At 35.7% G+C, this 27,441-nt stretch overlaps 1 protein-coding gene across 3 annotated transcripts in view; it reads right to left on the bottom strand.

Moving 5' to 3' along the window:
- LOC128857145 (protein scalloped) overlaps nucleotides 1–26,571 on the bottom strand; it is a 78,450-nt gene extending 51,879 nt beyond the window's left edge. For all 3 annotated transcript variants that reach the window (XM_054092745.1, XM_054092744.1, XM_054092746.1), the window contains exons 1-2: nucleotides 26,422–26,571; nucleotides 18,964–19,102 (exon numbers count right to left, since the gene is read on the bottom strand). In XM_054092745.1, the coding sequence (XP_053948720.1) occupies nucleotides 18,964–19,102; nucleotides 26,422–26,514 (232 nt within the window). In that variant the 5' untranslated portion in view covers nucleotides 26,515–26,571. The remainder of the gene's footprint in view (nucleotides 1–18,963; nucleotides 19,103–26,421) is intronic.
- Between the last annotated feature and the right edge of the window lie 870 nt (nucleotides 26,572–27,441).

Genomic DNA, 27,441 nt, shown 5'->3' on the forward strand with positions numbered 1-27,441 from the left:
TTCAACGTGTCAGACGACGGTTGCTTTAAGTGCTTAACACAAAAAAAAAAATAAAGTATAAAATATGGAGAAATGGATTTCCACCTGACGCAAATAATGATGGGACACGGATTCTTTGAACCATACCTTTAAAGATTTAAGCATGAGGACGATCCGGACTGCATCTTCTGCGCAAAGGAAGTTATAGCGTACGCTGAGCAGTGTTTTGTCGTCCGTCGACGTTTGCCAGATCAAAAGGTATGCGTCCAGTGTTAAGATGAGGAGGCCAAAAGATCGGTTGAAAACATAGTGGATATTTTGATGGAGTCAGGAGAAATGAAGTCTGTTGTTTTCAATATCGTATCTATCCTAAAGAATTTATGTCACGCGAATCGACTCCGAAGAGTTTCCGAGAATGGCAGTAAACCGCGTCTTCTCCGCGCAGTAATACCTAACGGTAGTACCCGAGAGCGGAGGAAACAAAGTAGTAACGAGTGGCAGTGCGTACTGAGTGCCACAAGTTGAAAGGCAAGTTGCAATGAAAACATATAGCTATAATACCAGTCGTTTATGCTGGATTTGTAATGACGAGCTCCTTGCTCGAAGCGAACAAAGTCCGATTGAAATACGTGAACAAAAGTGGAAATGGATAGGCTATACAATTCGTAAACCTGCGATTGACATCAGCAAAATGTCCCTAAACTGAAATCCGCTAGGCTCTCGCCGAAGAGAACGGCCGAAAAGAACATGGCAGCTTGACGAATTCACGACATCTGACGAGTCGCTCACTTGACCGCAGATAAAGTGCAACAAATCGATCCCAATGGAGTTTATTTGAATCGGCACACTGCGCCCCCAGCTGGCGCTATAGCAAATAATACTAACAATAATTAAATGTAGTAACCATAACTCACGATGTGCAGAAGGTAGGAGAGTGGCCAACCTCAGACGGTTAACCAGCTCTCAGCGATTTTGAAGGAAGCACCAGCCATTGCTCTGCCATCTGAGCAACGATTGATTGGATGAATGTGTGAAAATAAGTGTGAAATGAGCCGGCAAAATTCTGTTGCCGGATCACCGATGAACTAGTAGCCGAAGTTTACTCGCTCATTTTCGTTGTTCATTATAGCTGAAGGCCAAACCTTGTAATCTATCATTCTTGACCATAACTAATAAAAGGGAGACGGAAAAGAGAGCGAGAAACTAAGACGGAGACTGCACGGTGCGGATAGAAAATCGCTGTGTGCTCGTAAGGAGTTTCGGCTGGTAACCAACAGGCTAATAACCATCGTTCTTCGTGACACAGGCATATCTTAGTTCTAAATCTTTGCACAGCCAAATAAAAACAAGGGAGCTATTATGTCTATAGATCTTAAGTATAATCCAGAGGATGATACTCTAATAAGCTACCGACGATGACAACATCCAATGAAGCGACGCTTGGAGTGCTTGAGAGAAGGATTCTGCGCAAGATTTTTGGATCTTTGCACGTTGGCAATGGCGTATATCGCAGACGATAGAACGATGAGCTGTATGAGCTTTACGACGACATAGACATAGCGTAGCGAATGAAGATCCAGCAGCTACGTTGGCTTGGTCATGTCGTCCGGAAGGATACAAACGCTCCGGCTCTGAAAGTATTCGATTCGGTACCAGCTGGTGATAGTAGAGGAAGAGGCCTCTTTTGCGTTGGAAAGATCAGGTGGAAAAGGACTTGGCTTCACTTGGTGTGTCCATTTGGCGCCACGAGAAAGGAAGAAGCACGAGAAAGAAACGACTGGTGAGCTTTGTTAAACTCGGCCAAAATCGCGTAAGCGGCTATCGCGCCAATTAAAAAGAAGAGAATAAGCTACGGTCGCAATGATTTCAAATTCCATTGAATCCAAGGACATAGCTGCCTGTACAGCATAGCCCGATTCAGACTTCCATATCAAGAGTTCCGGCTTGATTAGCATCAGAAGCTTCCTCTACCAAAACCAAGTCTTATGTGATCAGAAAGACACACAGCACCCGCCCGGTATTCTCTTAGATGAGTTGAGGGAAACCTATACAAAAGCATAAAATCGGTAGCTCAACGAGCTCCATATTGTTTTGTTCCTAGAAATTATCTGCAATGCCACTCTGAACTTGTAAATTTATCAGTCTGCCAGCGTTTGAGAAGTCAGCCGTTTTCTGATTAATTTTGAGCGCACGGCGGCTACCATAAAAAAGAAACCACAAGTGCTCGCTTAAGGTGTTTCCTGGTCAATGTTTAGGAGGAATGCATTTGAAAGCGTTTCAAAAAATTTTTCATTGCTCCTAATTTCAGTAAAATCTGTAGCTCATCCACCTTCCATACCAATGTGTAAAAGCATCAAAAAGAAAATGTGTACCTTTTCTGAAGTGAAACTTCTTAGGCGTCGATGGACGACGAGAATGGAGAGTAAAATTTCAAAGCCATGCAACGTTTTGGGCATTTTCGTTCCGCGAGAGAGAAAAAAGTTATAACGTAGAGGAAAAGGAGAGAGAGAGCTATTTTTCCTGAGTTTTTTCTTGTGGTTGCTAATTTCTAGTGAGAAATAACTCTACCTACTTTTTGGCGCTTGTTTGCTGGTGCAAACATGTAGGAAATATATCCTGGGTTGCCCATATTCGATGGATCTATGTGGTTTTTTTTTTAAATCAGAGAAAACGCACTTTTTTTTAATTGAAAAACACTCACGTGGCGACATTTGTTTTAAATTTATTTTGGAAAAAAAAATCACAATCTCAAATACGCTTGAGCTGGTAGCTACTACAAATAATCTTCTTCTTTACATTTTTTGAATGTGTGCCAAATATTTCGAATTTGAGACCAGTGTAGCATTTGAGACTACGGTGGTTAGTAGTTAGTGGGTGCGGGTGGCCGGTAGTAGCAGCTCAAAGAAATGTTTTCGTTTTGCAAGGATGTTTTTTTGTGCCAGGATGTTATTGTTTTCAAATTTCTCTCGAAGAGATTTCTTTCTTTTTTATGTTTTTGTTGTTGCTTTGCTGGCAAATTGTTTGCTTAACCTTATTTGGCGTTAAATACTTAACAAATACACTTTTCTATGTGGCCGAGTTTGTGGATAGGCTGTCTGTCTGCCGGTCTCAAAACAACTACCAAAGTTGCTCGCTCACACACACACACATTTCTTTACAAATGTATTTGGAAAGTAAATATGTGTATGTGTGTGTATGCGTGTATGAATTGTTGTTCTTTTATTTGGCGTACGTTGCGCCGAAAATGGATTTGCATACTTATTGGCGTTGAACTGTCAGCAATGCTGAATGGGTTGACACTTTTTCGCAACAAAAGAAGGATTTATTGCATTGCTATTGTAAATGTATGCAAGTTGTTTGTTTTGTATTTTTTTGTTTCTTTTTCTGAAATTTAAGTGCTATAGAAGTAAATGGGAGAAAAACATGAAATTCAAGCAGACAACACATTTATCAAAAATTACGTTTTCAAAAAAGTAAAGCATACATTTAGGTGTTTAAATAGTGTAAATAGTGCCAGGAGTATTTGAAAAAGCAAATAAGCAAATTGAAATATTTTTTACATTTATATACATATTAAAATATTAATATATAATATCCTGGAGACCTAAGTCAGGCGTGCAGGTGCAAGTTTGGGTTAAACTGAAATTTATAGACCTAGCAGTTGAGAAAAATCATATTTGCTTTGTTCATATACAAGATTATGGGTTTAATATTAGTTTGGGGGAAAATAAATCCATTATTTTAAAAACTAAATATTAATTTGGGCAACAAGAAATCCATTATTTTCTCGGTAGATGGCTGTGGTAAGCGATATCTCGTAAAGTATCAGTCAAACAATTTAAAGTTTCTGCTCGTTGGCAAGTTGACATTTCACACTTAGAAAATTCTTTTGCTGTTCTTTGTTTTTTTCCATTCAATGGTGAGTTACAGGGAGTCAACAAAGATAAAATTTCGTGTATTTCACAGTTTTTTCGTGATAAAGGCGAAAATGCGAAAATACAAGCCAGGTCGAAGATATTTAAAAAACAATTTTAGCACAAAAAATTTTTTCTAAAAAAATTTTCTCCGCTGAAATTGTGAATTTCGTCTGCAAAGCTGGGGTCACTTAAGATATCTGATGGCTTCTTCACCGAGAGGAAAGTGCAGCAAACTCTGGATATGATTGACACTTGGAGCTGTGCGAATGGGCTATCGGCAAATCCCACCAAGACTGGTGTTGTTCACTTCACCAGAAGGAGGAAGCTTGATGGACTCGTTCTGCCTAAGCTAAAAGGAGTCACAATCCAGCTATCCAAAAAAATTTAATATCTTGGAGTAATTCTCGATAGTTAACTCGTCTGGAAATCACACGTTGAAACAAAGACATCCAAAGCACTGACAGCCTTCGGGCAGTGCAAGACCCTATGGATCTACACAGCTATGGTAAGACCTATTATCAGCTATGCATCATTGGTCTGGATGAGTAGACTTCCTCTCGTGGGAGTCAGTAGGAGCTTATCGAGGCGTCGTGCTTGACAAGAGATACAGTGTGAGAGTGTGTCTCTAAGCAGAGGAGGCTCGTTGACTGATGTAGGAGGCTCGTTGGACTGATGACGGGCCACTTTCTATAGGAAAATCACATGGAAAAGGTGGGCATCTCAGACAGTGCACTCTGTCCAGATGGCGGACAACTTTCTGTGCGTCTGCCCCGCCTTCGCTCGAATCAGGCTTGCGGTCTTTGGCACTGATGTGTTAAGAAGCGACCGCCTTGGCTCCTTGGTTCCACAAGATCTACTCATATTTCTTATGCGGTCGAGTAGATTTAAATAAAATTAAAAAGGGAATCCGAGCGCAGCACAATGGACTTAATCGTGTCTGAGTGCTGTGCTTGCTAGTCTGCCTCGACAAAAAAAATTTTTTTTTGCTGGTTTCACAATTAAATATTTTTCTACTTACTTTCTCTTATGATAAATCTTCGATTTTAGCTATCCCTCCCTTCAGTTTTGGAATACATATTCCGCTTCAATATTTATTTTTCAAAACTTCAATAAAAAATTGAAAAAAATACACCAAACTATCTAAAAAAACAGAAAGTTTAAAACTTTAATGCGCTGCATTAAATGTTTCCCCAAATTCGCTCCACTTGCTTGCTCAAATAACAGCACGCATGCACGTAAGCTAAACTTTATAAGCCGCTTGCCACATTTTCAATATAGAAAAAAGTCTCAAAGTCTAAAAATAGAAATTAAAAGGATCAGAAGCGCAGCTAAACATACACATTCAAAAACACACACCTCAACCGCAAAAGGAATGCGGAAAATGCTAAAACAAAACTTTTGCTATACGCGTACATGCGAGCGAGTCCGCCCTCAAAGGCGAAAACTACCTAAAATCAAACATCAAAGTTTTCAACAACTAAAACCAATACGAAAACAAAAAGTCAAGTCTGCGAGCGCATAGATAGGGACCGGCCCCTAAGTGTGCGTTAGACAACGCCTTTTTCACCTCACACGCAAACAACTACGCTGTCTCCATCTCCTTTGAAGGTGCTCGTATGTGGATGTGACATTTGAAGTTGCATGTGTTACTCATACCCGAGGTACCAATCCAAAAAGCCGACTCGTAAACCAAGAAATCGAGCCACGTCCGACCACTGAAATATGGCAAAGACAAATATGCCAAAGTGAAATATGCGCAGGTTGTCTTAGCCTAAAAGGATATGCCTCAGTCTCGCTTGTTTGTGCCTTCGCTTGGCACACGTGCATACCGTTCGGCACTGAGTGTGTGGTGTGAGCGGGTGCGTGTGTGTACATGTGTGGTTTTCCGTTTCACTTTGGCGGTTTAACGGTGAGCAAGGTAGTGCAAAACCCTTCCGAGCTTTCACAACAGATAGCCGTGAACGACATTTGCTTAGTGTTACATGCGTACATGGAACACACACACACACACATACACGGGCAACATGGCAAATTCTGCCTCGACAAACAGTGGCGACACTACTCACAGCCTAAGGCAACCGAATGCCAACTCAAATATTATTAATTTTGCATGTTGGATGCCAAAAATTTCATAATAATAATCAGCCAAGAGCTTTAGCCTCCTATCACCGCTGATGGTACAGGAGGCGACACATACCAAAGTAAATGCATACATACACATGCACATATGTGTGTGTATGAGTGTATGCTTTTACTTATGTTAGTTATTTCTTAGAACTTGCAATAATTTCTCTTCCAACGCACAAAATTCATGCGGGCCAAAGGCAAGGATGGCAAGGCATAGATTTGCTTTGAGCTCTGCCTACGGGGCTTTCGCAGAAATTAATGGAATATTTCCGTATGGAGATGTTTTTACAACCGCAGGCACATTAAATGTCACAGTAATCGCATGTATTCAGGTCGATGCGTAGGCGTAGGCGTAGGAAGTGTTCATGATGATAGCTAAGAAATTTTGAGATATTTTCAGATATTGAAAAATATGTCTGGTTTTAACTGTGCAAATAAGTAGAAGTTATGCGGTGGTGTAGAATAGCTCTTCATAACAACTAGGGCTTCCAATATTATTATTATTTTAATCTCAGAATTTCGAAATATTTTAGAGGTAGTGTCGGGATGCCGGAAGAACGAAGAGCAAATATTTCCTACCAGTAGGTAGGTAGGTCAGATGGCAAGAGTACCCCAGGTACACTTCAAGTAGCACTTACGTACTGCTTTGATACCATAATGTGGACCACACTACCTATGAAAAGAAAAATTTTGTGAAGAGAAAACCGTCTACAGCCATCCAGTGCTGTTGATGTAGTGAAGGGGAGAAAAGGGATCTAGGCTGGATAATTTCTTCGAGTCATCCCCAAAGCGCACGCTAAGGGATCTCAAGCGCCTAGTCGCCAGAGCCGGACATTTGCAGAGAAAGTGTTCCACAGTGGGGGTTGTACGGAATTCCAAGCTTCCCCGAATGAGTATCGATTACCCAGTGACCAGTGAATACCGCAATGGGGTTGGAAATTGAATGGCGGGGGATTCCCATCACCTTAAGCGTTCTGTTCCTATCATATTGAGGCCATAGTATTTTCAAAATAGCACACAATGAGACAGACCTCCATCTGTCTTGCGCTTTTTTTAGAAAGATATTGCTTCAAGATGCTACTATGTCCTACAGGAAGTTGTCTCCAAAGGCCAATCTCCCTTGGATTGAAATTAAAAAAATTTTTTTTTTTGGTTTTATAAAAGGTAGTATTTTATATAGAGAAAAATCTTTGGTCCTCTTTGCGTAGGCGTGAATGAGTTCCATATCCCATAGAACAGCGAGCTGTATGAGCTTTACAGAGACGTGGACATAGCGAAGTGTATAAGAATACAGCAGCTGCGCTGGCTTGGCCATGTCTCGAGGATGAACGATAGTGTTCCGGCACGGCAGTGCTTCGAGAGGAAACCCACTGGTGGACGCTGACGAAGTAAAAGACCGAATCTACGTCGGGGAGACCTAGTGAGGCAAAACTTGGCAGCAGTTGGTGTCACCAACTAGCGCCAGCAAGCAGCGCACCGAGCTGGATGGCGCAACGTTGTAGATTCGGCTAAAACCGAAATACTAGTGCCACTTAAGTAAGTAAGGTAAGTAACTAAGTTGCATGATTTTTGCGTAACTGAGGTCAAAATACAGAAAAAGTTAAAAAAGTTAGTTAAGTTTCTCATTTCTGTATTTGATCCTACTTTTCTATCTGAACAGGAAATGGTAGTCTTAATGAGATAACTCACTCAAAAAGCAATCAACTTAATGCATTTACTCAACTGCGGCTGTCATGATTTGCACACATTAAACGTATGCATGTGAGTATGTATGTGTGTGTCGAATCATAAGTGCTGCTTATGCTAAGCCACTGAGGTCACTAACAATAATATCTACGAGCATGAATATGAGTCTAAGTAACTAATCGCTCTGAGGAAATCATTATGAGCAGCCCTCCAGCCCACACACACACACACACTCGTGCAATAAGCCAACCAGAAGAAACTGACGCTTGACGTGTCCCATCAATTTCGACCACCTTCGCGACGAATGCGTAAGTAACTGTAAAATTTAAGTAAACCTCATTAATACCCGCCTATTGCATAAAGTGGCTTGAAAGAGTGAACAAAAAAAAAAGACGAAACAACATAAAATATGGAAAACATAAACGTTTTGTCTTTGCCTATGTGCAATGATGGACTCACTCACTCATACGTTACAGAAAATGACAAATTTCTGCATGACAAATAAATCACGATTACATATGGTTGCGCTTTTTTATTATTCTTTTGCTTTTTGTCTTCTTTCTACATACACACACACGCACACATATATACAATAAGTGCATCCAAAGGTCTTTGCCTGTATGCGTGCAGTTATGTATTACTTTTTGTTCGCCTTATATGTCGGCGGTAGGTTTACAATTGGGACTTAGGTATGTGTGTCTGTGTATGACTGCATCTGTTCCAAAAGTCTACGCTTGTCAGTTTGCTTGACTCAAAATGTATCATTAAGTGTGTCGACACACTGCCTCAGACATAGACGATGATGGACGATAGACGACAGACAACAGACGACAAACGACAGATAGCAGAGTAGCTGAGACATTCGCTTGATGTTGGTGGTGAAGAGAATTGCCATGAGGTGGTGCAAAAATTTAAAAAAAAAATCGCAGTTCCACCACAGTGTTAAGTTTTGTGACAGTGTGGAGGAAAATTTGTTTGGCAAAAGATGCTTGAATTAGCCAATCGATTTACACAAAGAACGTGAAGTAAGTTTAAACGTCTTTAGTTGGGTGCTTGAGAGACAAATTAAGTAATAAGTACCAAACAATGGAGATCAAGGCTGGAAACTGGGAAGTTAGTATCTCGGCTACACTTTTACTCTACATAATAAGCAAAAAGAGCTTAATAACTGTAAACAATTGATTTGCTTTATTTTATGTTTTAATATGATGTATTGTGATAGATTAAGTTTTCTTATGTTTTTTTGTTTTGTTATGTGTTATTTTATGTAATGTGGGTCTCATTTATATTTGATATTTTATTTGTATTTATTTTTTAAATTTTTTTTTTATTTTGTGTGATGTTTTGCTGGGATAGTTTTGCTATGCTATGTTAGATTGTGTTATATTATGCTATGTTTTGTTTTGGTCTGCTATGTTGCGCTATGTTTTCATATATTATGTTATGATATCTTGTGTTGTGTTATGCTATGCAATGCTAAGTTCTTTTTTATTTGTTATGTTATGCTATGTTTTCATATACATATTATGTATTGCTATATTATGTGCTGTTATGTTATGCAATGCTATGCTTTGTTTTGTTGTGTTATGTTATGCTATCTTATGTTCTATTATGTTATGCAATGCTATGCTTTGTTTTGTTGTGTTATGTTATGCTATCTTATGTTCTATTATGTTAAGCAATACTATGTTTTGTTTTCTTGTGTTATGTTATGCTATGTTTTCATATATTATGTTATGCTATCTTATGTTCTGTTATGTTAACCAATGCTAAGTTGTTGTTTTGTTATGTTATGTTATTCTATTTTTTTCATATATTATGTAATGCTGTTTTATGTTCTGCTATGTTATGCAATGCTGTGTTATGTTATGTTATCTTATGTTATGCAATGCTTTGCTTTGTTTTCTTGTGTTATGTTATGTTATGTTTTCATATATTATATTATGCTGTCTTATGTTCTGCTATGTTATGCAATGCTAATATATTGTTTTGTTGTGCTATGTTAGCTATGTTTTCATATATTATGTTATGCTATCTTATGTTCTATTATGTTATGCTATCTTATGTTCTGTTATGTAAGGTTTTGATTTGCTATGCTATGCTATGTTTTCATATATTATATTATGCTATCTTATGTTCTGTAATGTTCTTTGTTTTTTATTATATTATGTAATGTAAGTGAGAAGGGCTTGGAGGCCATCAGCTCACTATTGCACTATTTTTTATTCTATTTGAATTATTTCATTTTAATTTTATTTATTTTGTTAAGTTTCGCTATGATATATTGCATTATGCTATGCTATGTTTTGTTACATTAAGTTATGTAATATAAGTGAGTCTCATTTAGTTTAAATAGTTTAATTTAAAATATTTTGCATTCCTTTTTTTTATGTTTTAATACTCTTTTTACGTTTGTTATGTTTTACCATGTTTTGCTATGTTAAGTTTTGTTATGTTAGGCACTGTTAATCAATGCAAATTAAACTCATTTCACTTAAATGTGTACCTACACTATTTTTTCATTCAACAATTTTTTGTTATGCTGTGTTATGTTATATTACGTTATGCTATGTTATGTTATATTAATTTTAGTTATGTTATGCTTTTTTATGTAAAGCTAATAAAACTTATTTAGCTTAAATAACTTACTTCTAAAATTTTACCCTTCTAAAAGTATTTTCAAAACATATCCATCTTTCATTATTGAAAAAGTGACCTGGGGAATTCCTGGCGAGACCGCAAACTCGTCTATCCAAATCTAGGGGGTTCTCTATGTATAGAGGTCACATTCGGAGCGGCCCAAGAATCAATTCTCAAACCCGACTTGCTGTACATGAATTATGACGAGATGTTCAATAAAGAAATGCCCCATAGTACCTTTCTAATCGGATACGCAGACGATATCGCCGCAGCGCGAAACCTTGAAGAAGCTCTTAGAAAATTTAACCAAGTCATGATACGGACACAAACGTAGTTAAATTCACGTGGCCTCAAATCAGCCACAAAGGAAATTGATTGAATACTTCTAATCAAAAGGCACATCCCACTAGAAGCTAGCATGCAAACTTGCTCCAATACTCTAAAAACGTTTTAAAGTACAATATCTGGGCATAAGACTGTCCCCAAGACTAACTTTTTGGACCCAAAATAAAATGCGCAGCAGGAAAAGCCGCTAAGATGGCATTCTTACTCAGTAGACTGTTGGCAAACGTAGAGGGGCCAACCCAAAGGAAACGGGAAATAAGGATAGCGACCACGCTCTCTGTTCTCAAGGACGTAGCTGAACTGTGGGCAAATGCGCTAAAGGTAGATGCCAGCTTCTATCATCGGTACAACGAACGGCAGCTCTGAGAACTGTGGCTGCCTACCGCACAGTATCAGGGCCAGCTGTTCAAGTAATAACTGGTTAAATACCGACTGACTTACTAACCCTCGAAAGAAAAAAGTAGTGGGCATTAAAGAATGAGGGAATAGAAGAAGAAGTTAGCAAACCTGTAGCGCGCGAAATAAAGGACGAAACGCTAAGGCTATGAAAAGACCGCTGGAGAGACGAAATTCACGGTAGATGGACGGCTAGGCTAATAAAAGGTATTGCTACATGGTACAGCAGGAACTTCAGTCAAGTAAATTTTTATCGGACCCAAATGCTTTCGGAGCACGGTTAATTCCAGAAATACCTGTTCAAAATAGGAGAAAGCGAACACTCCACATGCATATACGGTGAAGCAGCCGAAGATGATGTTGAACACACTTTTCTCCCATGCACGCGTTGGGAACAATAACGTCGAACGCTGGAGAATGCAGTAGGTCATAGAACCACCGAAAATGTAGTCGACAAGATGTTAAGCAGCCAGGAAACGTGGGAAAACATCAGTGGGTTCGCCGAAAGTTTGCTTTGGATGAAAAAGTGGGACCTGAACGCAGGCATACAGGCATAGATTTTGTAATGAGGAAGATGGAACATCACTCTGAAGCAATGCGAAAGCAGTTCCAGGTTGGGCGACGGTTCCAAACGTGGGAGAGTTTTTTAGTCCTATGACTTACCACTGCTTTGAAGACAGCCTTGATGATGCATTAGGCATTTTAAACATCCTAATCCGCGAAAGAAAAACAAAAAAATACTATTTTTGTATAATATTTTTCTGAAATAAAAATTTAAATACCTACAGTAGGCAAATTGCCCACAGTTCGCCGATCTGTATATGCAAAATAGCAACATTGACTGCAAAATAAAGACAGGAACTGTTGCTCTATACATTTTTCAGTAATTTTTCTGCTTTACTAAATTTTTTGCTCCCCCAACAATTCTTGGATAATGAATGAGATAACAAAAATGCAAAGAAATTCATGATAGCTTACACACACACATGCACACACACATAAAATGCAATTCAATACTTTTGTATGGTAGTACGAGTGCAATCAAAGCGACGCGACAGCGACATTAACAGCGATAGTGAAAGACGAGAAACGCGCGAAATGGCTGAGGAAAAGAATATGGAAAAAACACAAAAACAATAAAAAAAAACGAAAACATAATAAGCAAGAAGTATTAGAAAGGAAATGTGTGGGTGTCAAGTTGCGAAGTTGTCTGCGATTTGAGGCGAGTTCAACAGGCAGCAGATATATCTCGGCAAAAACACATACATCCATACATATACACATATAGATAAATGCACACGACCGAAGTACATATATGCGAATTAAACTGGGCATTTGTTGCGGGCGCACACATTTTAACGCACATCCATTCATATGCAACGTTGTCCGATTGCTGGGCGCAGCGCTTAACGGCTGATTTAAGGCGTAACTAAAAAGCGTAAATCTGCAACTAAATTGATAATTTCAATAATTTTTCTATATTTTATTTTATCACGCATTGAATTTAGCAGAAAATTTTTATGAATGAACGAATGTGTCGTACAAATATTTATCAGGAATACATATGAATGTATGTGTGTGTGGGGCTTGCTGATGCAATAAATGCATGTTTATGTATGCGTAAGTACTCTCAGGCTGAATGGGATTGTGCTACGTAGGTAGCTATGTTTGTTTGTGTGTGTGTGTGTAGACAGAGGTAAGTGCAGCCGTCAGTGCGATAGGAATCTTTGCATTTAGGCTTGCATTGACAGTTGGTAGTCGACGACGCTCGTTTGTTGCATGACTTTAGCCAGGGGTTTAAGGTGTAACTACTAAAAGCGATTTATTAAGGAAATACATACATACACACACACATGTGCACATACATATGTGCAAGTGCATTTACCTCACACGCTGCGAGCTGTTGCTATTAGAAAATTTAGGGATTATTATTTTTTATTTTATTACCTTATTTTTATACCAGTGATATAACTATGAAATTCAATAAATTAAAATTTTTTTTTTAAATGTCTTTATGCGAAGTAGGCGTTTTCATTATCCCAAATTATGATATGTACTTCTTTTCTCAAATTATTGTAAATTTTCGTGAAATTGACATGTAACTTAGTTTAAGTTTTTAATTTTGTTTTTAAGTTATTTCTTAGTTTGTTATGTTGTGTTATGCTGTGTTATGTAGAGTTATTTTTATGCTATGATGCATTATGTTATGCTATGTTATGTTACGTTATATTATGCAATGTTATGTCATGCAATGTTATGTTGCGCAATGTGTGGTACGTGACGTGACTTAACTTTTTAATTTTATTTCTGAGTTATTTCTTGTTTTGTTATGCTACGTTATGCAAAGTTTTGTAATGTTATTTTTATGATTTGTTGAACTGAGTTATGTTATGTTTTGCTATTTATTTTGCCATTTTTAGTTATGTTATGTTTTATTAAGCTATGATATGTTCTGTTATGCTATGTTATGTCATGCAATGTGCGGCGTGTGACTTAATTTAACCTTTTAATTTTATTTCTAAGTTATTTCTTGTTGTGTTATGCTACGTTATGCAAAGTTATGTAATGTTATTTTTATGATTTGTTGAACTGAGTTATGTTATGTTTTGCCATTTTTAGTTATGTTATGTTTTATTAAGCTATGATATGTTATTTTATGCTATGTTATGTCATGCAATGCTATGTTGCGCAATGTGTGGTGGGTGACTTAATTTAATTTTTTAAATTTATTTCTAAGTTATTTTTTGTTTTGTTATGTTATGTAAAGTTATGTAATGTTTCTTTTATGATTTGTAAAGCTGAGTTATGTTATGTTTTACTAATTTTTAGTTATCTTATGTTTTACTGCAGGTTCTGCTGTGATTAAGAGGAGTCTATGAAACACTTAATCACCAACTGTGAGACATTAGGCCACGTTTGACACAGTATCCTGGATCCGTACCTGCTAGAGGAAGAAGACCTACAATTAATTACTCGTTCTTAAGGAGCTGTTCGATTCCTCGGTATACTAAATAGTTATAATTAAGCAATTAGGGGCGCACAATAGATCAATCTGGTCGCAGTGCATAAAGGCCTTAGCCTAACCTGTACAACCTTTACCATTACCATTACCATTGCATTATGCTATGTTATGCTATGCAATGTTATGTTGTACCATGTGCGGCGTGTGACTTAATTTAATTTTTGAATTTTGCCTCCAAGTTATTTTTTGTTTTATTATGCCGTGCTATGTAAAGTTATGTAATGCTATTTTATGACTTGCTTAGCTGAGTTATCTTATGTTTTGCTATTTTTTGTTATGTTATGTTACGTTATGCTATGCTAAGTCACGTTATGTCATGCTATGTTAAGCTATGTTATATTATGCAATGTGATGCTATTTTTTTAATTAAAAAAATATTTCTAAAAATTACTTAGTAAAATTTCTAGATTTTATTATTGGAAATGTATCTGGACTGCATTCTAGTGGTGATTTTATTGGAACAAGTTATCTGCCGCTGCTGCAGGAGCCGTATGGGTTGGTGCGTGATGTAACATTCGGAAGTGAAGAGGTTCGAATTTCCGTATATGAAACAGCAAAATGAAAGAAAACGTTTTTTCTATTATAATATTGGTCACCCTTCGGCAATGACAAACCTCCGAATATGTTTCTGTCATGAAAAGCTCCTCAAAAAAAAAAAAAAAAAAAAAACTATTAGCCGCACGGAGTCGGCTTCCTCCAATTGAGAAAGGACATCAAGGCGCACTCTACAAATTACTTCTAATTTTCATTTTAATTTTAAATTTATTTTATTAAATTAATTTTTATTATATTTCATTTCATTCTTTTTAATTTTATCTTATTTTTTATTTTAATAAATTCTTATCTTAATAAATTTTTAATTTTTCATTTTTAAGCTCCTCAAAAAAAATACTATTTGCAGCTCGGTGTCGGCTTCCTCCAATTGAGAAAGGACGTCAAGACGCTCTCTACAAATTACTTATTATTTTAATTTTATTTTATTATATTAAATTAAATTAAATTTTATTATATTTTGTTTTATTTAATTCCTTTTAATTTTATCTGATTTTTATTTTAATTCAAAATATTTTACTTTATTTCATTTTATTTTAAATGATCTTATTTCATTTCACCTCATTTCACTTTATTTGTATAGTTCCAGTTTAGTTATTTTTTTATATTATTCCATTTTTTTAATTTATTACATTTAATTTAATTTAATTGTTTTCATTTTGTTTTACTTTATTTTATTTTATTTTACTTAACTTTTTTATTTCCAATTTTTATTTAATTAAATTAAATCTTATTTTATTTCATCTTTTTTAGTCTATTTTCTTATTATTTTCGTTTTATTTTAATAAATTTAATTAAATTTTTTTTCATTTCTTTTAATTTTATCTTATTTTATTTATTTTTTTAATTAAATCTTATTTTATTTTACTTTATTTCACTTTATTTTATATAGTTCCAATTTATTTATTTCTTTATATTGTATTATTTCATTTTTTTAAATTTATTACTTTTAATTTAACCTAGTTTTTTCATTTTGTTTACTTTATTTTATTTTCTTTTCTATTTTCGTTTTATTTTAATAAATTTAATTAAATTTTATTTAATTTTTTTTTTTCATTTTATCTAACTTGTTTTTCAATTTTTTATTGCTTTTTTTGTTTTTGTATGTTTACTTTCCAACGCGCCATACAGAATAGCTTAGACATGTTTTGTGTAGGCGGTTGAAATTGCCGGTTTCTTGTACATACATACAAATATGCGCGGTCGCAAAAAATCCCAGCTTACAATAAGCACGACTGGGCACTGATCTCGGCTCTGCAGTGAAGTGAGCTCAGAACCACTGCATGAATACAGTAGGCGGAAGGTGTAAATATGTACATGCCTAAAAGTACAAGCGTAGTCAGCTATCATGCATTTCTCGGTACATATACGTACACATACACACACACACATATATAAACAAATACATAAGTTAAGAAGAGGAAATGTGCTGTAATCGCATTTATGCTCACTCTATGCTTCCCACATTTGGCAGATCACTGCGGTTTTTTTTATTGAGCCACAGTCGTAATAGTTGCTTTGCAGATTTGTGTTTTTTGTTTTTGTTTAAAATTTATTTGAGCATCATTGTTATTTTTGTTTTGCTGTGAGTCTTTTTTCTGCATTTATTCGCGGAACGTGCTGGAAAATTGGCAATTTTTAAGAAAAAATGAAGTGTCTGTAAGTGGCGCAGTTAATTGTGGATTATGACAGAAAAAAAAACCGCTTATAATTGCTTTTAAGTGGATTATCGCGCATTGTCATCATTTTGCAATTGTGGCGTTCAGTTTTCCTTCTTCTCGATGCTGAAAAGAGTTTAACTGTTCAACTGTTTTGTTTTTCTCTTGTGGTTGCTGATGATTTGAAGTGCCAATTATGTTGGCTAAATGGTCAAAAATACACTCAAATTTTTAATACTTTCATAACAGTCAATGAGCCGTTATATGATAGTGAAGTGGTTGAATTTAGCTGTAATTCAATTAGATAAATTTTAGGTGAAAGTGTGAAAAAAAAATTGGGGATAACTCTTTTACGAAAGCTAATAAGTAAATAGCATATTTGTACGGTGGGGAATATTGAAGTTTCAATTAGGCTTATAAAGACATGCCAGCGATATGAGCTTCGTTATTGTCAGAAGACAGTAAAGCGCGGTGGAGGAGGTAGTAGAATGGTATCGGAAAACGGAGTTTCGCAATTATATTATATTAAATCAATGGAATTATGTACCAATACCAGTACACACTTTTTTAGAGACTGTTATGCTGCCAAATGTGGAAGGAAAATGTCATTGGATTGGGCCTACCAACAGGATAAATCAGTTAGGTCCTAGCTTAGCGCCAAAAATTTTTTGAAAAACTTTCTTGCTGAATAAAAAAATTTAGTTATTTCTTTCTTGATGGTGGCACATAATTAATCATCCCCTTTTGTTTTGGAATGACTTTCTTAGTAAATAAAAAAATTTCAAAACTGTCAAACTGGAATGGAATGGCCGCCACAGTCCTCGGTTGAAAATCTAGTTAATAAGTGGATAGATGGCAGTAGCGTGAGAAGTGGTAATAATTGCTTCAATAGATTTCAGGAGATCTGGCAATCAGTTCTAATAAAAACCATCGATAATTTAATTGCATCAATGGCAAGGCGATGTGATGTGTAGTGATGAAAAACTACGGACTTGCTACAAGGTTTTAGTTTAAAACAATGTTTATTTTGTTTTAAAAAATTTGCATTTGTTTTGCCCACGTATTTTTTGAGTTGTTATGAAAAAATTGAAATATTTCTTTCTTCAAAGTGGCACAAAATTAATCATCCACATTTGTTTTTGAATAACTTTCTTACAAAGTAAAAGGAATTGAGCTATTTCTTTCTTCAAGATGGCGCAATATTAATCATCAATATTGTTATTGACTAAATTTCTTAATAAATAAAAAAAGGAGTTATTTCTTTCTTCAAGGTGGCACAAAAACAATCATCCATTTTTTTTTGGAATAACTTTCTTGTTAAGTAAAAAAGTTGAATTATGTTTTCTTGAAGGTGGCACAAAATTAATCATCCACTTTTATATTTGAGTAACTTCCTTACTAAATATTAGAAATTGAGTTACTTCTTCCTTCAAGGTGGCGCAAATTAATCATCCAATATTGGTTTTGAATAACTTTTTTACTAAACAAAAAAAAAAAGATTTATTTCTTTCTCCAAATTGCGTAAAATTAAGCGTCTTTTTGAATAACTTTTTTACAGGTGGCACAAAATTAGTCATCCAGTTTTGTTTTTTAACAACTTTCTTGCTAAATGAAAAAAATTTCGTTATTTCTTTCTTGATGGTGGCGCAAAATTAGTCATCCAATTTCGGTTTGAATAACTTTTTACTAAATAAAAGAAATTTAATTACTTTTCTACTAAATAAATGAATTAAAAAATAATAATTTTGAGTAATGGCAATCTTTTCTTTGACCTTTATGCACTCCATTGCTTGTCTGTTTGTCTACTGCAGCTGTTGTTCACAAGCGTCATCTATGATTGGCGAGGCAAACGAGGCCATTTGCAAAACTTTGTAAATTTTCCGATAGGGGGATTTATTTTGCGCCACCTTGTATATAGCTGGATTTTGTAGAGTTTTAAAGTAATTTTAATTTGAATCAGCATTCGAAAAAAAGTTACAAAAAAAAAAAAATTCCTAAAAAAAATTTATTAAAAAAAAAATTTACTAGAAAAAAATTTACAAAAAAAAAATTACAAAAAAAAAATGCTAAAAGAAATTTATTAAAAAAAATTTTATTAAAAAAAAATTTACTAGAAAAAATTTTACTAAAAAAAGAATTAACGACAAAAGATTTTACTAAAAAAAATTAACTAAAAACAAAATTTTATTAAAAAAATTCACTAAACAAATTTTATTGAAAACATTAAATAAAGGTACGCCTACTGAACTAAAATATTTAATTTGAATTCGAAAATAAATGAATTAAAAAAAAAATTTTACTAAAAAAAATAAAAAAAAAAAGTTTTTATTACACAAAATTCACTAAAAAAAATTTGACTAAAAAAAATTTTATTTAACAAAAATTGTATTAAAAAAATTTACTAAAAAAAATGTTTACTAAAAATAATTTTTACTACGATAGAAAAAATTGCTAGTATTCTATAATAGAGCAATAGCTTCAAATGATTTGGCCACCACTCTATATATATATATATATATATATATACATAAATACAAATATATAAGCCCCACATTCCATTCCCTTCCCTCCCATTCCTTTTATGCACCTGTCAGTGTAGTTATGTACATCTGTATATGTAATTGTCAAATTATTTACTTACCATACATTTTACCCTCATCGGATAGAATGATTTTCCGTCGTCCACATGGCGGATATATGGAGAGAGCCTCTTGAAAACTCTGTTCGATGTCGGGGCTCCACACGCCTTCCGCATCGGCAGAGGAGAGATCCTTTTCGTCCTGCGAAGCGTGGGAAAAACAAAAAAAGGCAAAGAAGAAAACTATTAATTGTGGAAAAAATATAAAAATCAAGCACATAAACGTACACAGATACAAATTTAAATTTCCCTGTTTACAATGTGTTTGAAAAATGCTGTTGAGCGCAGCAGAAAGTGTCACAAAGGCCAAATGGTCGAGTGAAAAAGTGCACTTTACACATTGAGTGGGACCCAGTGCTGGGTAACCTTTTTTGACATTAATGAAGAGTAGCAAGGATATATGATATAAAAAAACAAGCATAAGTACAAGCACACACACACATGCATACATACTACTGAGCACTGCACTTATGTTCGTATACACAGTGAGTGCCACGGAGAATCGTACACAGCAAAGTGCGCGTTTTTTGTATTAAAAAAAAAGAATACATTTTCTTAATATCTCAAATATTTTAATAAGATTTGTTTAGAATTTTTTAGGTGTGCAGATACTAAATAGTGCAGATACTAAGTAGTTATTAAGTATTAGTATATCACCACTCAAAAAGTTCTCGAAACAACCGCAAATTGACGCTCTAAGTCAACTGATTTGAGTTCCGTTTCTTGTTATATTAGGTTGCCACATCTATGATTAGCATTCTTACCGAAATTTAACGCCATTGCTTGGCATTAATAAAAGTTACGCTTGTCTTGAGTCTTGAGTATTTCTACCTCTGCACGGGTTTTAGATGTTTTGCTGCTTTAAAAATGGATTTGTATGTGCAACAACGATTTTGTATTAAATTTTGTGTTAAAAATTGATTCAATGGTGCGAAAGCCTTACAAATTTTGGGACACTGTTTCGGTAATGATACTCTTAAAAAAAAGCCATTTACGAAAGTCATGAACGCTTCAGAAGAGATCGTGAGTCCATCCATCGTTCGGATGACGAATGTGTTGGCAGGAAGTCAACATCGAAAACTGATGAAAAAATCAATAAAATGAAAGAAAAAGTGATCAACAACTACCAATTAACCATCAGAAAGCTGGCAGAGTACTTGAACATTGCTTATGGATCGCTTCAGGACCAATGTCCTTATATTATATTTAATTATTTGTGCTTGCGTCTTACTGGCTGTTTGCGGCAAAGTTGGTCCCAAAGGAACTGAGTTTCATGCAAAATAGGAACCGCGTTGTTATCGCCGAAGGCATGATTTTCAAGTTTGAGTCTCACTTAGTATTCAACAAACGCATCATTGCTCGAGACGAGACGCCATCCGGACATCACGCGAGTGTGTGGAGAGCTCCGAATGAACAAAGACACAAAAAAAACTATGTCGTTTTCAGTAAAAAAAGAAAGCGATGCTCGGGGATTACAATGGTATTATAAACCACGAATTCTTGCCAGATGGTTAGACAGTAAATGAGAACTGTTATTTTAGCGTTATGAGATTTTTACGTGAACCAAATTGCCGAAAATGAAAGGATTTGTGGGAAAGCAACTGGTGAACTTTGTACCATGATAACGCATTGTCGCACAGTGCCATAATTATTCGTGATTTTTTTACCAAGAATGAAACGAATACCATCCAACAGCCATTGAAGTCATCTGATATGGATGCCTGCTATTTTTTCCTGTTCGATCGAGTCAAAAAACCACTAAGGGGTACGCGTTTTAACAGCCCCAAGGAAGTAATGCAAAAATCGAAGAAAGTAAATTTATTATTGAAGTTAGAATTTTAAGCATTTTCACACATTTCTGCCCCTCTAAGTTGATGAAACCGTTGAAAGAAATTGCTTTATAGGGGCGCGTGATTTTTTTATTCTGGGTTCGAGTTTTCTCTCGACGACTCTAACTACAGCAGAACAATTGCTTTTATGTTGAGAAAAAATCGGAGTACTAAAAGCTCGGATTGAAGGGTTGAGGTACTTGTATAGAGTTTTTTCAAAATTCTTTGCTATATTTTAATTCATACTGACTTTATTAGAATATAAAATATATTTCTGTAAGCAATCACCTCAAAGAAGCAAACCATGAAAATATTGCGAAGAACAGAAAATAGCTGTATTATTCCTCGTGGCACTCACTGTATATGGATGCTGACTGCATTAAAAGCGCTCTCGCTCTTCTCACATACAACCCATTGCACGGTGGGCGAGTGCCATACAAATTGTGACAATTCGTAGGCTTATGATATTAAACTTAAGATTAAATATGAATTAATAATTGAACCTTTCTTTATTTATTGACGTGAATTCCGAATACTTTTTTAATAAAAAGTAACGAATTTAACGATTTTTTTCAAACCTTTCACATTCCATCTGACACCGAAGACATCAGAATCTTTAAATTTTTGTAGAGTGAAATTCTAATTTAAAATTTTCCGCTTCTACACACATTTGGATGATCCGAAGAAAAAGTAGAAATACTTAATATCTATTTTGAAACGTATTTTTATTTTAACACCCTAAAGTTCCTGACAAAAAATGTCAATTTGACTCAACATGAAAAAATCAAATCGAAACAATAAAAACGGAAAAGTAATGAAGCCTGAGGCGTCGTTCAATAATAATTAGTAATTGAAACACGGCCTGGGGTATCTATTAAAGATGATAGCAGTAGACCTGCTGATCTGTTTTTTCTCTTTCGCTGTAAGCCAGCCCAAAATAAAGTAGCGAAAAGTCATTCCATTCGCTCTATCGTCGTATGCTTTTAGCTTCAAACAAATGTCGGCTGTTCAACGCAGTTCGCCTTTTTCTCTTTCTTTTTCTTTTTCTTTTTCTTCTGTCGTGATATTCCACAACTCCTTGCTGTTGGTCTAAGGTCATTACCTTTAACAAATGCGCCTTGAGCCTATATATTTGTGGAAAACAAATTAAAATAAATTTAAAAATAAACACAAAATAAAAAATATATTCGTTGTGCTGCACATTTTTCCACTCAAAATGAAGCCATGATAAGATGTGCGATTGACAAAAGGGGCTGATGCGTATTAAGGTTGGTTGCTATTTAATTTTGTGGCAAGGCACATGATGTTCCTCTTATATTTTATATGAAGAAAATCATTTGTTCAAATGGCTAAAAACTTTTAATTTTATTCATCATCTTCATCATTTCCGCTATCTCCCCTTAAGGTGGGAGCCTGCTTCAGAGGCTTCAAAAAATGGATTTTTTCGTGAATTTTTTTGGGAAAGAAAGAAATATTCGATTGAAACGAAACTTTCAGGTTTTATTGCTATATATTTCAGCAGTCTTCTCACATTTTTTTATTAAAATATATGTCATATTATGTCTGGTACAAGCATTTTGCCGAGGCGCCTCGAGTGTGCATGCGTCGTGCGGCGGGAAAGATGCAGGTCGCAATTTTCATCTGAAACCAAAAACCCAAAAAGTTCTTTATTTTGGTATAGTATAGCTTCTAGTTAAACCAAGAAAATTAAATAAAAAGAGAGAAATTCAACAATTTTTCGCTAATTAAAAAAAAAATTTATTTTTTTGGAAAACCAAATTCACTTCAGATTGTTTAAAAAGTGGGTTAATCATTACTTTCTTAAGGTTTTTTAGGTTCAAAAAAATTTAATTCCGAATACAATCATGGTTATCTCGTTTCGATAGGACGTTTAACTTTTTCCCTATCTTTCCCGCCAATTAGGAAAAATCGTATAAATAAAAAACCGAGAAACCGCGCGTCAAAGTTTTTGTATATAAAAAATCCGCTCGTATACCTGTTCGACGCTTGCTCACAATTTCTTCTGTAACTCCGAAAATATTTTGAGTTTGCTTCTGAAATTTTGAGGACACATTCTTGGATAGTTTGGGAAGACATTAATGCTAAAAAAAAATCGATTTTTTGAAGCCTCAACAAAGCATTTCTCCATGGTCTTGGTTTTGGTTAGCAATTTCAGTGCATTTCACGATTTCTTGCATTGATCTACTTCTTTTTCCAGCGATCTTTTCCATATATTCTTAGGACAGCCCTCTTGCGTCTTCCTTGGTGGTTCCACTCAGGAGCTTATCGACAGTCTTCCGTTGCATCTTTTCGCAGTGTGTGTCCTAACCACATTCACTTTCCTATTTTTATACGGTTGCTCATTGCCTGCAAATTTCACTTTCCATATAACTAATCGTTGCTGATGACGTTTGGCCATTACACAACTTGAGAATATGCCAGAGACATCTGTTTACAAAACTTTAAATTTTTCCATTTAGATGGTCGGTTACAAGCCAGGTTTTGCATCCATAGTGCAGTATTGAGATGACGTTTGATTTAAATAGTCTCATTTTTGTTTGGAAGAATATTTGTGATGAGTTCCAGATATGGCGCAGCTGAGCATATGCGCCATTCGCTTCATTTATGATGAGAAGGATATCCTTTCCCGCTCTATTCTCAGCAGATATTACATTGTCTACAGAGGTAAAATAAGCTAATTATCTACAAGACCCCTATCCAATCTTAACGCGTGGATGTGAGCTATGGGCTTTTAAAGATGCTAACTGCGCGCTGATTGCTAGCATGGAAACAAAAATGTTAAGAAATATTTTAGGTCCCATAAGAATGGATGATGGTACCTATAGAATCCGGTACAACTCCTAACTAAATGATCTCTCTCAGAACGAGACAACTGTGCGTTTTGTTAAAGCGCAGCACATAAGATGGCTTGGTCATGTTACCCGTTTACCTGTTGACTGCGCCGTGAAGAAAGCCATTACAGGAACGCTCAAGCACGTAAAGGCTAAAGGCAGGCCGAGGAATCGATTGATAGACACCGTGTAAAACGATTTCAAGCATTTGTGAATGCGTAACTACGAAGATCGACCGCTTTGGAAAAGTCTTTTGAAGGAAGTTTTTACGCGCACCGCGATGTAATGCCGTGGAAAAAGAAGAAGGTACGTCAAATCTTCGACTTCCTCAATTTCTTTGCCATGAAGCATTAGATTGATTTCGTTTTTTTTGGTATTGATTGCATGCCAGAGTGTTATACTTTTGTTGGCCAAGCAATATATTTCTTTAGAAACGATGAAACTATGAAATTTTAATTATAATATTATTTATTAAGTAAAATATATAAATTATTTTTTACTAGCCACCCGATTACGCCCATAAAGAGGAAAAGGGAATATTTTCGATATTACCTTCATATGAAATATATGGAAAACTTAAAGTGATTTGTAGCACCGCGAAATAGCAACCGATTGTAAAATAAAAATCGTGTGTCTTTTCTGCAATATACAGTTACTCACACCTTATTTGATAGGATTTTTTTGTAAACTGTTCTATATTTCATAACTTTTTGCAAAAAATGGGAACACAAAGTCCACAGACATATTATTTATTTTCTTTATTTCATTTTTCAATATAAAATTTGAAAAAGTGTACGGGTACGGTACACTAGACAGGTCTAGTTTACTGGAGCGGCAGCCCTTGGCCGGGAAAAACCCGAGTCATTCCGGTAACGTAGACTCGGCTGCCATGAAAATGCTCAAAAAAGTGTTCACTCATTTCATTATATTGCAAAAAACAATAAAGCACATATAAAGAATTCACGCTGCGGTTTAAAAAAACACCTACTATTTATTTCTAATTTTTTAAATTTTAAGGTATTTCATACTTTGTTGGGTATCCTTTATCATTAACTACAGCTTAAAGTCTACGGGACATGGAGCCAAACAAATTTTTGTTTGTATATTCTGAACTAATTTGGTTCCACTCTTCAAGTATCGCCTTTTTTAGGATCAGATTTGTTATGGATGTCACATCATATTTTCCCATATTTGTCTTCAAAATCGACCACAGATTATCGATTAAAAATAAATAAGTAAGAAATAAATAAATAAGTAAGTGCTAAATAAATTGCCCACTGTGCATTGTGCATCACCAAGCCAACGCAAGGCGTTACATTAATGACCCCAACCGGCAATATTGAAGAGCGGCTCGCTGACAGCAACAGCAACAGCTACAAAAGTGTGGCACTCGAGCGTAAATTCAAGTGGCTTTAATTGTCAATGAGTTTTAATGAGCAATTTGAGTAGCTGTTCAAAAGCAGAGCGTAATCGCAAACCTACCGACATACACACACACACACAAACACGTGTACACGTGTAAATTCACACCTACGCAATTGTACATGTATGCGTGCGTGTGCTAGAGTTTTATGAGCATCACGACCAACCAACACCATGAACAGCATCAGCAACAACAGAAGAGCGAAAGAGATGCCAAACTGTGAATCTGGCGCTCGGACGGTTGGACGTTGATATTCGGCAACTGTTGCTGTTGCTGTGGCGATTGCTGTCGCTAGCGGTGTTACAAGGAGGGGAAGAGGGACGAAGAAGGAGAAGCAGACATTGGCGCAGTTGTAATGTACGGTTATGGCAGCGACTGCGGTAATATAATACAATATTGTCATCCGTTGCATTTGTTGCTTTGCGTTATTGCTTTTGATATTATTGTTGGTGCTGTTGCTGTTGGCAGCAACGGTATTAAATTACATTGATGAAGTTAATAATGTTTGAAGGAGTCTGCACCACACGCGCACGCACACACACATACTCATACGCATATGACAACCCTGATAGACAAACACAAACAAATGCATTCTTAGAATACATGCCTGTTGCTGTTAAGTGTCTACTTACTACGTATGCGTGTGCGTGTGTGCGTGTGTTTTGCATTCATGCCAAAATTACAATTTGATTGATATTCGAAATTGACTGCAAACATATTTGTGGTCAAATGAAATTTCAGACATATTTGAAAATTAACTCGTATTGCGTGCAATTCTAGTATTCGTTTTTTTTTCCAAGTATTCCATTTATTATATTTCACTATTTTGCTAATACACCCACACAGACGCGTTTATTGTTACATTAACGTTTTCGCGCTTATTTAGTTACACTTTCAAATTTAGTGCTTTCAAACATGTTTGCATGTATGTGTGTGTGTAAGTGTGTGTGTGCGGTGGTTTTTTGTTTTTGATTTGTGCAAATTTGTGTTTGCGGTTGCACGTCTAAACAACCAAAATGGAGTTGAAATTCAATTGAGTTAAGTGCCACTGCAGATTTTATTGCAGCTCTGGAATTAATTTGGAGAGCAGTTAAAATGCGATTGCTTAACAAAAAAATACATTTTCAGGTGGATTAGAATTACTAAGTGTTTAAGCTTCTACTAATTCTGTGAAAAACCATGAGTTTCATTGGAAATTAGCCAATTAAAATTAAAAATAAAAGCCAACGAACATTTGATATTTGTAATGCTTCATAAATCTATGGAGATTCTAAGCGTAAGACGCTAATAATTTCCGATAACTACTTATAATTTAATAATATTTTAAATAGAAGGCAAGGTGTTGTGCTCTACTTACGTCGCTCATATCGCCGACATCCAAATTTTTACTATCCACCATACTGCCATTTGTGTCTGCCGGCCCCAGCGCACCTGGCGGGCCGGCACTCATCGGTGGCCACGGTGACGTAATGGTGCCGGGTCCGACTATACCGTCTGAAAGTGAGAAAAATAATAAAATTATATAAATATTTACATAAATTTTGAAATTTTCGGAAAAACTATTTTAGAACAGGACATACAATAAATTTGAGATAACGTGTTTTGAAATGCTTAAGAGATAGGAGAAAATAATTTGACATTATATATATAAGCACTTCGCGAATTGTCGACCTTTTTGATAAAGTGCAACGAAGTACATCGGAATAGTAGAAACAGTTGACTGGGCGTCGAAGAAAGTGGCGTGGACATTTTATGTCGAAGAGAAAACTTAGTTTCCTGGGTATTTATACGTACAGGGTGCATACGGTAGTTGAGGCAATGCATATATTTATGTATGTGGCTAAAACTTACCAAAATTATTATTTTTCTATTTGCTCGTTTTCAGATAAGACATGGAAGACTAAAACTTGCTTAAGTTAAGAAGAGATGCAGCTATCGGCGCTATATGCAAATCACACCTATTGAGAAACCTCTAATTTTCTCAAGTGCATTGTGAATTGTTGTAAGCATCAGGCGATTATGCAGAAACTGTTGTAAAACGCATAAATCGCACTTTCTTTCTGCAACCATCAAAACCACGGTTAGGAAACGGGTTACTTCAACCCACAAACCAGCTTGACAGGCTTAGAGAGGCTGCAGAAGGACAAAAGTGATGTTACCTGTCATGTCCGACCGACTATCGTAGACACTCCTGTCATTAAGCAGAGGAGACTGTATGAGGTTGGTTGGACTGATGACGGGCCAATTTCCATGGGCAAAGCACATGAGAAAGGTGGGTATCTCAGACAGTGCACTCTGCCCAGCATGTGGAGAGGAGGATGAAACGGCAGACCTTTTGTGCATCTGCCCCGCCTTCGCTTGAATCAGGCTTGAGGTC

This window comes from Anastrepha ludens, chromosome 3 (genome assembly GCF_028408465.1).
Source record: "Anastrepha ludens isolate Willacy chromosome 3, idAnaLude1.1, whole genome shotgun sequence".
Lineage (NCBI taxonomy): Eukaryota > Metazoa > Arthropoda > Insecta > Diptera > Tephritidae > Anastrepha > Anastrepha ludens.